The sequence below is a fragment of the Rhipicephalus sanguineus genome, chromosome 9 (assembly GCF_013339695.2).
Source record: "Rhipicephalus sanguineus isolate Rsan-2018 chromosome 9, BIME_Rsan_1.4, whole genome shotgun sequence".
Lineage (NCBI taxonomy): Eukaryota > Metazoa > Arthropoda > Arachnida > Ixodida > Ixodidae > Rhipicephalus > Rhipicephalus sanguineus.
In genome coordinates this window covers 30,382,856-30,398,890 of record NC_051184.2, presented here as the reverse complement: position 1 = coordinate 30,398,890, position 16,035 = coordinate 30,382,856, and the positions used below count along the sequence as shown (strand labels likewise).

General features: G+C 53.2%; 2 protein-coding genes across 2 annotated transcripts; one reads left to right on the top strand and one right to left on the bottom strand.

Moving 5' to 3' along the window:
* Positions 1-571: 571 nt before the first annotated feature.
* LOC119405421 (endothelin-converting enzyme 2) lies at positions 572-2,995 on the top strand. Its single transcript, XM_037672258.1, has one exon. It carries the CDS (start codon positions 572-574, stop codon positions 2,993-2,995), a length of 2,424 nt encoding a protein of 807 aa, XP_037528186.1.
* Positions 2,996-12,276: 9,281 nt separating this feature from the next.
* LOC119405420 (neprilysin-1-like) lies at positions 12,277-14,937 on the bottom strand. Its single transcript, XM_037672257.2, has 3 exons — positions 14,797-14,937; positions 13,300-13,376; positions 12,277-12,439 (listed from the first exon to the last, which is right to left on the bottom strand). Exons 1-3 carry the CDS (start codon positions 14,935-14,937, stop codon positions 12,277-12,279), a joined length of 381 nt encoding a protein of 126 aa, XP_037528185.2.
* Between the last annotated feature and the right edge of the window lie 1,098 nt (positions 14,938-16,035).

The window sequence follows — 16,035 nt, the reverse complement described above, 5'->3', positions numbered from 1 at the left end:
CCAATTTTTTTTTTTGCCATGGCATACAGAGCACAAAAAGACACTCGATCACATCTGCCTTCCCGACCCCCCTTCAGATCAAGGAGAACCCCCCCCCCCCCAAAAAAAAAGACATTCTGGCTGCGCGCCTGATACATGGTCGTTAAATTTTTATTGTGGTACATTAATTTCTACGTATCGTCTTCGTCAATGCCTCAATCTGGAAATTTTTCATGTACTCTACAGAACTGAAAAGGTATTGCAGGAACGGAAGTGCCAATTAAAATTTGGTACATCGGACTTCCTTTCGCTATTTCATTGTATTCCATATGCTTGGTCTATTCCTCTTTTAATTGGTACATAAACAAATAATTCTTCAATTTTTCTATATACCCTAGACGGCCGATTAGTTTCTTTTCCTTTGTATAAATTTTAAATTTCCCCACTGATAACCTCCCGTTTCATGAACCATCCCCCGTAGTGGGTAAGAGCCAAAAATTAAGGGTCAAGCAAGCAAGCAAGCAAGCAAGCGAGCAAGCGGATCTCGTGCTCAGAGCTGTGGCACGCGCTGTTCTGACCAGCTGTAACAGCCATGCAGCGGAAAACGACGCGTCGTGGTCCCCATTTAGAAACTTTATCGAGCGAGGAAGAGAGACGGGAGCGTGCAGGAGGTCTCGGTCCCCTGGCGTCTTCCTTCCTGGGCGTGGTGCTGACGCTGAGCGCCATAACCGTCGGCCTGTCGGTGCTGCGCTACCGACGCAACAACCGCGATGCCCTCGGTGGCGTAGGTCGCGGTTCGTGGAACACCTGCCAGTCGCAGTTGTGCCTGGCCCACTTCCGCAGGCTCAGGGACTCGCTGAACCGCAGCACTGCACCCTGTGAGGACTTCTACCGCTTCGCTTGCGGCTCTTGGCAGCCGCGTGTCAGCGCGGCGCAAACAGCTCTTCGCGACCTCCTGGACGTAGCGCAGCTAGACGTCATCCGGTACCTCGAAGCACCCGCCACGTCACCGATGTCGTCGCACGATCAGGGCGGGACGGCGACCATATTTCCCAACGGCAGGGCAGGAGCACTGCAGACCGGTCGTCCGGGACAAGAACGCAATCGTGCAGAACGCGCGTACCACTTCTGCCTGCAGCGGGGCGGGGACGCCGCGGCTGACGTCGTGATGCTAAGGGAGTTCCTCGCGAACCGGTCGCTGTCGTGGCCCGAGAGGGCGACGTCGGCTCCCGCGGCGCATCAGCCTTTGGACGTCCTTCTAGACCTCGAGCTCAACTGGAACCTCGGCCTGTGGTTCTCGATACGAATCTCGCCTCCTTCCGCCCCAGCCGCACCCGGAAGCAAGGTCGCCCGCCGTCTCTTGAGAATCGGCCACGGCATCGTCTCCAGCGGCTGGAAAAAGGCGCTCGACGCCGCGGTGTCTCGCAGGGAGTACAAGTCCCGCGTGCGTCGCTTTTACGACGCCCTACGAACCAACAACTTCGTCCCCATCAGCGACAAGGACGTCGAGGAGCTGCGCCGCGACGAGTCGGCCATCGCCGGCGCACTGTCCGACGCGGCAAACGGCGGCCAGAGCGAGATGGCGTTCCCGCTGAAGCAAATTCATAAACTGGCCACGCCTCACCTGACCACAGGCCAGTGGCTGACGCTGCTCAACTGGCACCTGAGGAAGCTCAACGGCATCAGGCTGACCGATGCGGACAGTGTGCTCGCTACCAACGTCAGGTTGCTGCAGGCCGTCGACAATCTTCTGGGCGTTCTGTCCGCCGACACGGTGCTTTACCAGTTGGGCTGGTGCCTGGTGCAGCTTCTCGGGTGGATGGCGGACCCGGCGCTACCGGGTCGACCCGTCGCGATGACTCAGTCGCCGGCCGAGACCCGCCGCGCCGACTGTTTCTGGGCGACGCAGAGGGCCTTCGGTCTCGCCTTCTTGTCCGGCTACGTGGTCGTCAACTACCCGGCGTCCGTGCGCTCCGCTGTGGACGGTATTCTCATGACCGTCACCCAGACGGCCATCGACCTGTTCGTCAAGTCTCCCTGGATAGACCGCGAGAGCCGAGCGGCAGCCGTCGAGAAGCTGCGTCGCGTTAACGTCACCCTGTGGCCACCGGAAGCATACCTCAACGGATCCGCGGTGGACCAAGTCTTGAAGCACTTCCCAGAACCCGGCGGCGACGGCGTCACCATGCTTCGCTACTGGCTTGGTGCCTTCGAAGGGCGCCGGTCGCTGATGGGAACGAAGAACCGGCAAACGGGAACCGAAGAGGACGCCTTCTTATTCTATTCCGAAGACACGCAATCTCAGCAGCGGGCCCTCTTCAGGTACCACTATTTCCCGAACATGCTGGCAGTCTCGCTGCACGGTCTGCGCAGCCCGCTTTTCGTCGAGGGTGGAGGCCGTGCCGTCAACATGGGCGCCTTGGGAGCCCAGTACGCCGCCGCCCTGTCTAGGGCGTTCGACCCCCGTGGCGTACTCCTCGACGGTCGCGGTTTGACTTCCGGTCTCTGGTGGGGCAAGGAATCATACCGGGAGTACGAGCGAAGGACGGCGTGCCGCGCGGCAGGCGCCGACAGAGTCGAGTCCTTCTTCGAAGGTCTCGCGGCCGTCGAGGTAGCGTACGCGGCCTTTAACGCGACGCGATCGATAAGCGACGGCAACAACAGGCGAGGACTGCTCAAGCGGCGGCCTCAGACCTTCTTAGGACTCTCGGAAGACCAGGCCTTTTTCGTGTCCTTCTGCCAGGCGTCGTGCGCCCGCGAGCCTACGGACAGGCAGCGGTTGGCCTGCACTCTGCCGCTGAAGAACTTTCGAGCGTTCGCCGCGGCATTCACTTGTCCCGTCGCGTCGGCCATGAACCCCGCGACGCGTTGCCGCTTCTTCGAAGGGACAGGGCCAGAGCCTGTCGCCGTCCCGGCGACCTCCGTGCGGCCGTCGACGACGCGTCGTAGATTCAGGGCCGACAGCGACGACCCATTATCGCTGCAGCCAACGCCTTTCGGACGGCATATGTTCTGAATAGCGGCTTGGCGAGATGCTTTATAATTAAACATTTTTTTTATCGACCAGATAACAGTCCCGGCAGAGAGCTTGCGGGCAATGTCTGCTGGAGTTAACGAGACGTTGATGCGCGAATAAAGTACACTTGTTCGCACGATCGAGTTCGCATGTACGTTAGGTCTCATACGAACGTGACCTTGAGCGAAAAGCCAGCGTCGGATAAAAATCGTGCAAAAGAGCACATGACCAACCACGCACAGTAGCTCGAGGAGCGCGAGCTGTGCGTTCACTTCGTACACGCGGCGTCCGCGTGACCATCGGCGTTGGCAGAGGGTTGCAAAAATAACACTTGCCCCTCCATCCACACTAGAGCTACACCCTTCCCCACCGCGATGCAATATGGACAACATCCTGCCGACGCCCATGCGCGCGACATGCAGCCTACTTCATCTTTGCGAAAGCGGGCTGCGCGCTCATACGTCCTTGCAAAAGCCTGAAACCGAGACGCTAAAAATGAAGACAAAGAAAAATTCGCCAGATTCCCCTCGTTGTGAGAATCGGTTTCATGCGAAGCAGTCAGCGAGTACTTCTATGCTCTATTTTATGGCTTTGAGCCAAGCGCTACGAGGTGGATCGTCGTGTTTTACAGCGAAAGCTGTTATGAGATCATTTCACCGGCCGTTTTTGGTGCCGTAGTTGTCCGCTGCCGCCGCCGCCGCCGGTGTCCGTAACCAGTATCGCTCGAAATAAGAAAAAAAGCTAAATAAGAAAAAAATTCCAGGATGGAACGAGGTTCGAACCTGGGCCCTCTGCGTGGGAGCCCAGTATTCAACCTCTGAGCCATGCCGGTGCTTGAAACTGCTTTGCAAAAAGGTCCTATACAGGCTACATGTTGGGAAGGAACCACATTAGCATATGCAATATAGCGTGGTAAAAGAGTAGATTAAGCACCAAGCGTCGCACAACGCGAATTCTGTAACCAGGCGTCACACAATGCGAATTGCGCAACGAGTAGGTTGTTGAATGCTTCCAACCCATTACAAAGGACTCTGCCATAATTCTTCATCGTCATCAGGCACTGCATCAACAAAGTGCGCATAATGCCTTACATGCGTTTAGCAGGTACCACGGCTGTCTGTAGAATGACGAAAAATGGCACAGTGCCTACTGCCCTACTTCTCAGAAATTACAATGATTTATAGCCTAGTGGGTTCCTCGCAAGTGCACTTCGGTTGGTTGCCAAGGAAGCCCATAAGGCTCCCATGATCCATTTCCTCAGGGTCAGAATAAAGTCAATTCTCTCTCTCTCTCTCGCTCTACGTTTCTCCGGTAAAGTGTGTTATAAAGCGTGGTGGGACAGTTAAATAACAACCGGGCGTCACATATTATGAATTACGTAACTAGTGGGTTGTTTAAAGTTTCCAACCCATTACAAAGGGCGCAACCATAATTATTCATCGTCATCAACCGCCGCATCAACAAACTGCACATAATCGCTTACATATCGTACCTCGCTTCTCCGCAGAACAACGAATAATGTTGTGCTGGGTGCTTCCCAACTTCCCAAAAATTACGCTTTGTGGCGTAGTGGGTACGTTGCTAATGTACCTGTATTAGTAGCCACAGTAGAGTTTATAACGGGCTCTAGAAGTGCCGCTCTTCCAGCTTTCGCTGTGACTGTGCTGCGCTTTCCGCGCAGGCCTGGCGTTTTTTTTGTAAGTGTAGTAGCTGTGTGCACATCGTGGCCTTACCAGGAACGTCGAAAAAACTTAGCGTTTAAAGGGTAACTTATGGTGTGACGTAACGTCAGCCCTCACGTTAGACTACATACGTCAGTATTGTCGAAACTAAGTGCACTTTATGGTGCAGTCAGGTAATATCATTGTAACTTTCGTTAACGTATTCCTCCGGGGTCAAGCAATGCTTCAATATAGCTTGCTGAATCATAGGAATACAAATGTAATGTTTATCATACTGCTATAAAAGCGGAGTCAACGCTGGAACCACGGACGTTAAGGTGACATAACACGTGTATCGTAGGAGTATACATAGTGTTTATCGCTTTGTTACAAAATTAGATAGCCAACACCACAACCACAATTGACGTTGCACCGACATTACGCCTGCATATATAGGATATTTTTCCAAAGCAGTGACTAGACTTTGCGCAGCGCTGTGGTAGAATACCCGATTGCCACGCAGAATGCTTGGGTTCGATTCCTGCTGGGAACCTGATTTTTATTCTTTCCATTCGTCGGATCAACGCTGCCGATGTCGGTTTTCTTAACGCTCGCGCATTTAATTTACCAATGTCTGTTCTCGCCGCTGTCAATCAGTCAATAAACTGTCAATCACCTGTGGCGCATAACCGTACACCGCGGCCCGTGGTAAACGGGTATGTGCCACACGTGTCTGGAGGAAAGGGTTTGACGACGTACGCGCCAGGATTTTCACATTATTCATGTCACGACCCGACAGTCATATTCGTCAAATCCTTTTACCCTGCCATGCCTACCTTGGTCTACACCAAGTTAAGGAGGCGATCATGAGAGCACCCACACGTAGGCGGCTAGATAGATAGACAGATAGATAGATATTGTCACGTGGTCGTGACGACGAAGACAGCAGTCAACACGTTCGAGATGAAACTGTTTATTTGGCCGAACTTGTGGCCGGGAAACTGTAAGTCAATCTACAGCAACACACTGATAGCGGCGGACAGAGCGTCGACCGTCGATCAACTGACAAGCGGTCAAGCGTGTCGGCTTTTATACAGGCGCTATCGAACTTTCCAGCGATATCGCTGGTGGCGGCGTTATCTCTCGACAAAGCTGGAACGTTCGCGTGCGGCGCGCAATCTTAACAAAACGATCTACAATGATCGGGAAGTTTCGCGAACAATGTGGCGCGGTTTGCGCTGAGCGTTGCTGACAGTCTTGGAGCGTGTAGCTTCAACTCATGAAACATAAGACGCGCGGCAATGCCCCCCTCTGAAAAAGCATCGTCCCGATGCTTGAAAACAGAACATGAATAAATGCAATACTAAAGAAAACTAATAAAGAAAGCAAACATTAGAGTCATCTGGTGCGTTAACGTGCATAGTACGGTTTAAGGCGCACCACATGCACGACCTCGGGTCGAGCTCGGCGCCTCTGAGAGTTCGTGATGCCGTCGGGGACAACCTCGTAGTCGAGTGCGCCGAGACGTCGTACCCTGTACGGTCCGAAGTATCGTCGCAGAAGCTTCTCGCTCAGTCCGCGTCGTCGTATTGGTGTCCAGACCCAGACACGGTCGCCGGGCTGGTACTCCACGAAGCGTCGTCGAAGATTGTAGCGACGGCTGTCGGTGTTCTGCTGGGTCTTGATGCGCAGGCGGGCGAGCTGTCGAGCTTCTTCGGCACGTTGTAAGTAAGCGGCGGCGTCGAGATTTTCTTCGTCGGTGACGTTCGGTAGCATGGCGTCGAGCGTCGTCGCCGCGCTCCTTCCATAGACCAACTTGTACGGCGTCATCTGCGTCGTTTCTTGGACGGCCGTGTTGTAAGCGAAGGTCACGTACGGAAGGACGGCGTCCCACGTCTTGTGCTCAACGTCGACGTACATGGCCAGCATGTCGGCGATGGTCTTATTTAGACGTTCGGTGAGGCCATTGGTCTGTGGATGGTAGGCGGTGGTGCGGCGGTGGCTCGTCTCGCTGTATTTGAAGATCGCCTGAGTTAAGTCAGCAGTAAAGGCGGTACCTCTGTCTGTGATGAGGACCTCTGGGGCGCCATGACGCAAGACGATGTTCTCCACGAAGAACTTGGCTACCTCGGCGGCACTGCCTTTGGGCAAGGCCTTTGTCTCGGCGTAGCGAGTGAGGTAGTCAGTTGCTACGACGATCCACTTGTTGCCGGAAGTCGACGTCGGGAACGGCCCCAGTAGGTCCATCCCGATTTGCTGGAATGGCCGGTGAGGTGGTTCGATTGGCTGCAGAAGTCCCGCTGGCCTAGTCGGCGGTGTCTTCCGTCGCTGGCAATCTCGGCAAGTCTTAACGTAGTGGGCGACGTCGGCAGCAAGGCGTGGCCAGTAGTATTTTTCCTGTATTCTGGCGAGCGTGCGGGAAACACCGAGGTGTCCAGCCGTCGGGTCGTCGTGTAGGGCCTGGAGGACTTCTGGTCTCAATGATGAGGGCACGACGAGAAGGTAGTCGGTTCGAAGGGGCGAGAAGTTCTTCTTCAGGAGAACGCCGTTCCGTAAGAAAAACGACGGCAGTCCTCGCTTGAATGCCTTCGGAACAACGGTGGTCTTGCACTCGAGGTACTCAATAAGGCCCCCCAGTTCCGCGTCGGCCCGTTGCCTTTCGGCGAAGTCGTCGGCACTTATAGTTCCGAGGAAGCAGTCATCGTCGTCGTCTTGAGGCGGCGCGTCGACAGGGGCACGAGACAGGCAGTCGGCGTCAGAGTGTTTTCGTCCGGACTTGTACACGACGGTAATATGGAATTCTTGAAGCCTCAGACTCCATCGTGCGAGACGACCTGAAGGGTCCTTCAAGTTAGCTAGCCAACATAAGGCATGATGGTCACTGACAACTTTGAAGGGCCTGCCATAGAGGTAGGGGCGAAACTTTGACGTAGCCCAGAGGATGGCAAGGCATTCCTTTTCTGTTGTGGAATAGTTTGCTTCTGCCTTGGATAGTGACCGGCTAGCATAACTGATAACCCTTTCAAGCCCGTCAGTCTTTTGCACAAGGACGGCACCGAGTCCTACGCTGCTTGCGTCGGTGTGTATTTCCGTATCGGCGCAATCGTCGAAATGCGCAAGTATGGGTGGCGCCTGCAGGCGTCGTTTAAGTTCTTGAAAGGCTTGCACTTGCGCCGTTTCCCACCTGAATTCCACGTTATTCTTCGTGAGAAGCGTCAGTGGTTCGGCGATACGTGAAAAGTTTTTGATGAAGCGTCTGTAATAGGCGCATAGGCCGAGAAATCGGCGCACGGCCTTCTTGTCGGTGGGTGGCGCGAAGTCGGCGATGGCAGCTGTTTTCCGCGGGTCTGGGCGCACTCCAGACTTGCTGATCACATGACCCAGAAACAAGAGCTCGTCGTACGCGAATCGGCACTTTTCTGGCTTCAGGGTCAGTCCAGAGGCCTTGATTGCTTGAAGTACTGCCTCAAGCCGCCGGAGATGCTCGTCGAAGGTCGAGGAAAACACGACGACGTCGTCCAAATACACTAGGCACGTCTGCCACTTCAATCCGGCCAGTACGGTGTCCATGACACGCTGGAACGTCGCAGGTGCCGAGCAAAGACCGAAAGGCATGACCTTGAACTCAAACAGGCCGTCGGGTGTTATAAAGGCAGTCTTTTCTCGGTCTCTCTCGTCGACTTCGATTTGCCAGTAGCCGGTCTTGAGGTCCATCGACGAAAAGTACGTCGCGTTGTGAAGTCGATCCAGGGTGTCGTCTATTCGTGGGAGGGGGTACACGTCCTTCTTCGTGATTTTGTTCAGGCGCCGATAATCAACGCAGAAGCGCAGTGTCCCGTCCTTCTTCTTCACTAACACCACGGGTGACGCCCACGGACTCTTGGACGGCTGGATGATGTTGTCGCGTAGCATCTCGTCGACTTGTTTCTTTATCGCGTCGCGCTCTCGAGTAGAAACTCTGTAGGGGCTCTGACGGAGTGGTCGAGAATTTTCTTCTGTTATAATGCGGTGCTTCGCAAGGGGCGTTTGTTGGACCCGCGATGACGACGAGAAACAGTCCTTGTATTGCAGGAGCAGGGTGTTGAGCTGGTCTTGCTTGGCCTTCGGAAGGCTCGGGTTGACGTCAAAATCCGGTTCGGGACCTCTATTCGTCGAAGCAGGGTCGGCAGCATCGAAGAGGGCGAAAGCATCGCTGGCGGCTACACATTCGTCGATGTAGGCAACCGTCGTACCAAAGTTGACGTGCCTATATTCGTGGCTGAAGTTTGTCAGCACTACCTTTGCTTTACCGTCACGCAGCTCGGCTATACCTCGTGCGACGCAAATTTGACGGTTCAGGAGTAGGTGCTGATCGCCCTCGATGACGCCTTCAAGGTTCGCAGGTTTTTCGGTGCCGACGGAAATAATGACGCTGGAGCGCGGCGGAATGGTCACCTGCTCTTCTATCACATTCAATGCATGGTTGCCTGGCATCGCGTGGGGCGGGAGCGCTTTGTCTGAGGTCAGTGTTATCGACTCAGACCTCAGGTCGATGACGGCGCCATGGTCACTTAGGAAGTCCATTCCAAGTATCACATCCCTGGAGCAGTTTTGTAGGATTACAAAGCTCGCAGGATAAGTTCGGTTATTGATGGTGACTCTCGCCGTGCAGACACCAATCGGCGTTATCAGGTGGCCTCCAGCTGTCCGGATTTCGGGTCCACTCCACGCGGTCTTTACTTTCTTCAGCTTGGTGGCGAATGGCCCACTGACGACGGAATAGTCGGCCCCAGTGTCGACGAGAGCGGTGACGTTGTGGCCGTCGATGATAACGTCGAGGTCGCTAGTTCGTCGTCTTGCGTTGCGGTTGGGTCGCGGCGTCGGGTCACGGCTGCGTCGGTATGTTCCGCTGCTTCTATGTTGCGTCGTCGGGTCTTCTTCAATTCGCGAGGTTTCGTCGGCAGGGCTTCGTCTGCTTCGCGTCGTGTTCTGCAGGTCTCGTCGCGTTGTCGTCGTCGGCGGCCGCGGAGGATCTTCGGCATTTCGTCGTGCAGCAACCGCACCTCCATCGGTTGCTGCCCTTAGTTTCCCGGATACGGGCTAGGCGACCGGCCCCGGTTTGGGCCAGTGTACTGCCGGCGGTGCGGTGACATGTAACGGCCGGGCGACGGCGAGCGGGAAGGTCGTCGTTCTTGCCACTGTGTTCCGGTGAGGTAGTCGTCGATGTCGCGAGGCCGTTCGCCCGGCTGCGGGCGCGGTGCGTTGACGGCGAATCCGCGTAGCCCCATCTGACGGTACTGGCAGCGGCGGTAGGTATGGCCGGCCTCCCCGCAGTGGTAGCAGAGCGGGCGGTTGTCAGGGGCGCGCCAAACGTCGGTCTTCCTTGGGGCGTAGCGCGGGGCATAGCGCTGGGCGACAGGAGGACGGTAGGGCGTTGGTGGTGGTGGGGGCGGCGGCGTCTGGCGGCCGAACTGCTGCGGCGGCGCGGCGTCTTGACGTGGACGAGGAGCGGGGGCGTTGCGTCGGGCTGCTGCAGCATAGTTCATTGCTTGCAGCTGCGGCTGCGCTGCATCGGGGGTGCCCAGCGACTGCTGGATTTCCTCGCGGACCATGTCGGCGATCGAATCCACTTGAGGCTGCGCTGAAGGCAACAGCTTGCGCAGCTCCTCCCGCACTATCGCTCTGATGGTTTCCCGTAGGTCGTCGGTGCCTAGCGAGTGCGCTTCGGTGTAGCCTGTCGACGGGGTTGAGCGGTTGTACTGCTTCGTCCTAATCTCGAGGGATTTTTCAATTGTTGTAGCCTCCTTTAGGAATTCGATGACAGTTTTCGGTGGGTTCCGCACCAATCCTGCAAAGAGGTCTTGTTTCACTCCCCGCATAAGGAAGCGGACCTTTTTTTTCCTCAGGCATGGCAGCATCAGCCAGGCGGAAAAGTCGCGTCATCTCTTCCGTGTAGATGGTGACCGTCTCATTCGGTAGCTGTGCTCTTGTCTCCAGCAAAGCAGCGGCCTTTTCCTTGCGGACGATGCTCGCGAAGGTATTAAGGAACGTCGTCCGAAAGAGGTCCCAGGATTGAAGGCTCGATTCATGGTTTTCGAACCACGTCTTCGCGGCGTCTTCTAAGTAGAAGTAGACGTGGCGCAGCTTCTCTTCAGTGTCCCAGTGGTTGAAGGCGGCGACTCGCTCGTACGTCTCCAGCCAGCTCTCCGGGTCTTCAAACGACGATCCACGGAAAGTCGGTGGCTCCCTTGGCTGTTGCATCACTACCGTTGTAGGTGGCAGGGGGTCTGTCATCGTCTCGGCGGTCGATGTGACGGTCTTCGGCTGCCTGGTGTTTTCGGGAAGGAGCCCGTACTCTGGTTGTAGTCCCTTCTGCCGGCGGCTGGTTCGAGGATCCGGGTTGTCCTTAGCGTCTTCTTCTCGGCTTGGGCTTGGGTCAGCGCCCCGCGGTGGCGTCCGGATCATGAAGCAGCACCTCCACCAGATGTCACGTGGTCGTGACGACGAAGACAGCAGTCAACACGTTCGAGATGAAACTGTTTATTTGGCCGAACTTGTGGCCGGGAAACTGTAAGTCAATCTACAGCAACACACTGATAGCGGCGGACAGAGCGTCGACCGTCGATCAACTGACAAGCGGTCAAGCGTGTCGGCTTTTATACAGGCGCTATCGAACTTTCCAGCGATATCGCTGGTGGCGGCGTTATCTCTCGACAAAGCTGGAACGTTCGCGTGCGGCGCGCAATCTTAACAAAACGATCTACAATGATCGGGAAGTTTCGCGAACAATGTGGCGCGGTTTGCGCTGAGCGTTGCTGACAGTCTTGGAGCGTGTAGCTTCAACTCATGAAACATAAGACGCGCGGCAATATAAACGCTCAAAGTGCCAAAGGTTCGCTAAGAAATGCTTCGTATTTAAAACAATTCTCTGGCGCAGCAGACGTCACGAACAGCTTCCGCGAGAACAGCCCTGACGCTAGGGTGTGACGACAAGCGTTGAAAGTCGGTCGAGTTGGTACGGGATCATCTTAAATAAGAAACTGCGCAGCAGGACCGAACACGAAGAAGCTTACCACTAATATATCAAAAGTTTAGTTAGTCGATATCGATGCGAGGACTAGTAATACATCTGTAATTCCAACCTACAACTTCGTCAATTAAATTCAATAATAACTGTTGGTGTTTTACGTCCAAAAACCACGATACGATTATGAGAGACGCCGTGGTGAAAGGCTCTGGAAATTTCGACCACCTTGGGTTCTTGAATGTGCGCCTAAATTTGCGTAGATTAAGTCTGTCTAGAATCTATAAAGTAGAGTAAAGCAGTCTGTATTGTAGGACGTGTTTCCTTTCCCCTAGCACGTACGCGGTGTACTCTTTCAATAAGTGCGTAGCACAATAGTCTAAGGAGACACAGAGACCGGTTCCACGACTGATTTATTTCAGCAATTAATTGTTTTATTGCGAGGCTTATACACTTAATTGGTGCGCATTTCACGACGTATTTATCTCTGTGCGACATATCTCTTTAGTAAAATACAGCGAAATCTGGAAAACAGATAACGTTAACAGTCTCGAATAATCTTCAGTACGATTCACTTAATTAGCACACGCACTTGTGACGCGTGCTTGGACACCAATTCACGACCTCGGCGTGGTGTACGCGTCGATGGGCCTGATGACGTAATGGTCCCCGCGAGGAAACGCCAAGCAGTAATCGGGCGTCGGCAGCACCATCTCGCTGGTCGACGGACACTTGAAGGCAGCGGCGAAATCCGGAGTGTTACGGAGCAAGGTGTTAAGCCTGCGTGGGTGCGTGCGCATGCGCGAGACGAAAAATATGACGTCAGAGCGGACGCGCTCACAGTGACGTCGGAAGGAACGCACGCGCGCTGACTATACGATGTCGCAGTGTCTCAACGTGGCGTCATAAGGCGCGCCAAATTGTGAAGTCCCAATGTAACAACGTGACGTCACCAGCATGCGACGTCGCAGAGAGACGTTACAATGGGTACAATGGGATGACGCGCTTGACTGTTGATCAAGTCGTGGGTTCGATTCTTGCTGCGGAATCACGACGGAGGCGTATGCAAAATCGCCAACATGCCGTGTTTGGATGGCCGATCGCGTTTCCTTCTCATTAATTTAATCTTCTCGAGCCGCCTCAGCTCTTGCCCTTGCACACTGATGACCGATCGATGCTCAGGTGTCCACAAAAATACGTTTACAATGTATACACTAACGCATTTAACGCTGTGCGACAACACCTTTCGTATCCACGAACACATTTGAACGCTCTGTCACTTTAATTTGTTCACATATATATCATAATGGTCATTGACGTGCGCAGGGTTCCCCTTCAGGGGGGCGAAGGTTCATCGCAGCGCCCCCCCCCCCCGTTAAGTCAATGTATGGGGCAGACATTGCGCCCCCCTCCCTCCTCTTAGGTGACTAGGGGGGGCGCCCCCCTGCCCCCCCCCTGCGCACGCATATAATTGCTATAATACGGTTAAAAGAATGCAAATAATGTCCCCTATAGCTTCCGTGGCTTTCTTGCTTGCTGGTTTTCAATATCACATAAGACAAATGATTTTCCCCGTGTATCCGGGAATAGCGCTAACGTGACAAACATGCGGGTTGATTTGCAGCAGCAATCGCACCCACCTGATGCGGTTCGGTGGCAGGAGTCCAAAGTCGAGCACCTTGTTGTGGGCGGCCGGCTTGAGCACCTCGCACATGTACTGCACATTCGCATTGCCAGGAACAAATAGAACCACGTGAGAGCTTGGAGTCATGCAATCTCTTAGGCGTCCCAAGTTGTATCCATCCATCCTTTCTTCACAAACATGAACCTCGAAGCGACCATATGTAGCATACATTCAGAGTCACGCGCTGCCATTGAATATTTGATTATGGCGTTTTACACGTCAAAAACACGATACGACTCTGCAAAACCCCGTAGTCGGGGGATATTCCGGATTAATTTTGTCTAGCTGGGGTTCTTTAACGCATCATCATCATCATCATCATCAGCCTGACCACGCCCACTGCAGGGCAAAGGCCACTCCCATGTGTCGCCAATCAACCCGGTCCTGTGCTTGCCTCGGCCACGTTATACCTGCGAACTTTTAAATCTCATCTGCCCACCTAACTTTCTGTCTCCTCCTCGCGCCCTTGCCGAATGTGCTCCAGCCCATTCTTATTCTCCTAGTTACTTCAGTCTCATGGTTCGGCTCCTGAACGAATGCATACCTAAATCTGTACGCCCGCAGGTGTTCTTGCGTTTCGCCCCCGTCGAAGTGCAGCCGTCGTAGTAGGGAATCGAACGTTCGGCCTCGTGCTTTACAGCAGCGTAACGTCATAGCCGCTTAGTAAGCACCGAGGGAAAATGTCGCCATTCTCCAGGAACGCAGCATTAATACTACTACAGTAAATGGCGAAGTGATCTTAAATCGCCCCTAAACCACTCCGAGTTCAAAGACGAGAGACTTATTTCTCGCCTTCGCTACCTTCCGTAAAGGCGCTATCTCCTCCTCGACTCTTATTTCTTCATAAAACACGTGGACAGTGTCAGCACTAAGCGTTGAAACTATCAGCTATTACGCGCTTTTCGGCTACACTCTGTTATCTCCGCTTGCGCAGTCGAAAACGCACAAGACGAAGTGAAATCAGTTGATTGCGCACGATTGCCACGCGAGACCAGGCAGAAGGATGCATGGCTATGAAGGGCACAAGACAATTCACAACTGATATCCTTCATACATGGATCAATCGAGAAGCTTATTTCTTCGTGACGTCACGTGAACGGACTGCTGACGTCACGAATTGTGCCTAAAAGGCGGGAAACGTCAGGAGAGAACGACGCGCTCGTTATTTGTGTTTTCGGAGGTTATTTAGGTGCTCTTTAATTAAGCAAAGTACGCTTGGTAGTTTGGTGGGCAGATAATAAGCATAGAGAAAGAAAAGTGGCCTCAAATAAGTAACGATACATGGACGAATGATAACCAGCAACCAGTAACCAGCAACGTAGAATAGTTTGCACAGCACGTTTCAGTGCCGCCATCTTGGAGTATTGACGCTGCCGTTTTCTATCTGTACCAGACCAGACATGCGCAATAAAGCTTTTTGTAAGGAGTGAGCGCGCTATGCACCTTTTCGTACCTCGCCGAACGAATAGAAGAATATCTCGTCGCTGCTCAGATTGGCGCTCTTGGGAAGCTGGAACTCGGGCTTCGGGTGCGCCACCTCCCTGGACCGCCGGCGATAGTACTGCGCATGCGCGATAGCGGCAGAGCGGATCATAGTTTGACAATAGCGGCACAGTGTCGTACATAAAGTCACGTGGTATATTTTCCCACAGAAGACCACATAATGAAAAACGAAACTGTAGCCGGTTACAGCCTAAGCATAAATACAAGCTCCGCCCACAGCCGTAGCTGTCCTACCCAGAGAATAGTTGCGTAGGGGCCCCATCCAATTGCACTTGCTCATTTCCGTGACGTCAAGCAACTTACGCGAATCAAGGTCCATGATTTTCTTTGTCAATTCAATTCAAGACAATATTTTTGCCTAGGTTGAAGGGACTAAAGGCAGATTATCTCTGCCTGACTACGGTCCCTCCAACCATACACATGATCAGATGTAGTGCAACATAAAAATACAGAGATAAAACAGAAATCGAGACATATTGGCACGTATTATGGTTTCTTTGCGGTGACCGACTCACACTCACATTCTACAGTTAAGTGCTCCGACTAGTTACAAAACATTTAGTTTTACTAATGTTAACAGACACATGTTCGTGTCACTGGTTTTTCGGTCGAAAACTTCAACTTCCTGGCAAATTTCAGGGAAACTTCCGACATCACTACATGGCGAAACGTAATATTTTTAGTAGGGACGACGAACTTTTAATTACTAGTACACGTAGTGTTTACATTAGCAATAGAAAAGTACTAACGGATACAGCGAAAACCACCTAACACGACTCTTGCACATATGAAAGGCAGGCGCGCCGCAGTTCTGGGGGCGGAGCATCTATTTACTCTTAGATTGTAGATAATACAGTGTAGACTCGGAAAACACCTGGAGCTGACTCGCGGTACTAAATGCTTAGTTACGACGACAACACACATACAGTAATTACTTTCGACTGATTGCATAATGTTCTATTTGTATTACGATGTCAATATTATATGATGATGTTCTTAAAATGTCGCCATTTTTCATTTTGTTTTCTGCAACTTATCTGCCTGTTTTAATGTTTACTTAGAAGACCTTGGATGCATGTGTTTGAAAGCTCAATGATCGGGTAACACCTGTAACACGCTGCATTATACTTTGTCTTGCCCATGTATCTGCTATAACCTCAGCTGATAGTGGCAGTATTGAAAATAAGGT

What these genes read in the sequence shown, in the direction of transcription:
- LOC119405421 (XM_037672258.1), top strand. Translation starts at nt 572, where the DNA reads ATGCAGCGGAAAACGACGCGTCGTGGTCCCCATTTAGAAACTTTATCG.
- LOC119405420 (XM_037672257.2), bottom strand. Translation starts at nt 14,937, where the DNA reads ATGATCCGCTCTGCCGCTATCGCGCATGCGCAGTACTATCGCCGGCGG. An exon ending in TCTTCTATTCGTTCGGCGAG is followed by an intron (nt 13,377 to 14,796) that starts GTACGAAAAGGT and finishes GCGAATGTGCAG; the next exon opens with TACATGTGCGAGGTGCTCAA. An exon ending in CTGCCACCGAACCGCATCAG is followed by an intron (nt 12,440 to 13,299) that starts GTGGGTGCGATT and finishes GCACCCACGCAG; the next exon opens with GCTTAACACCTTGCTCCGTA.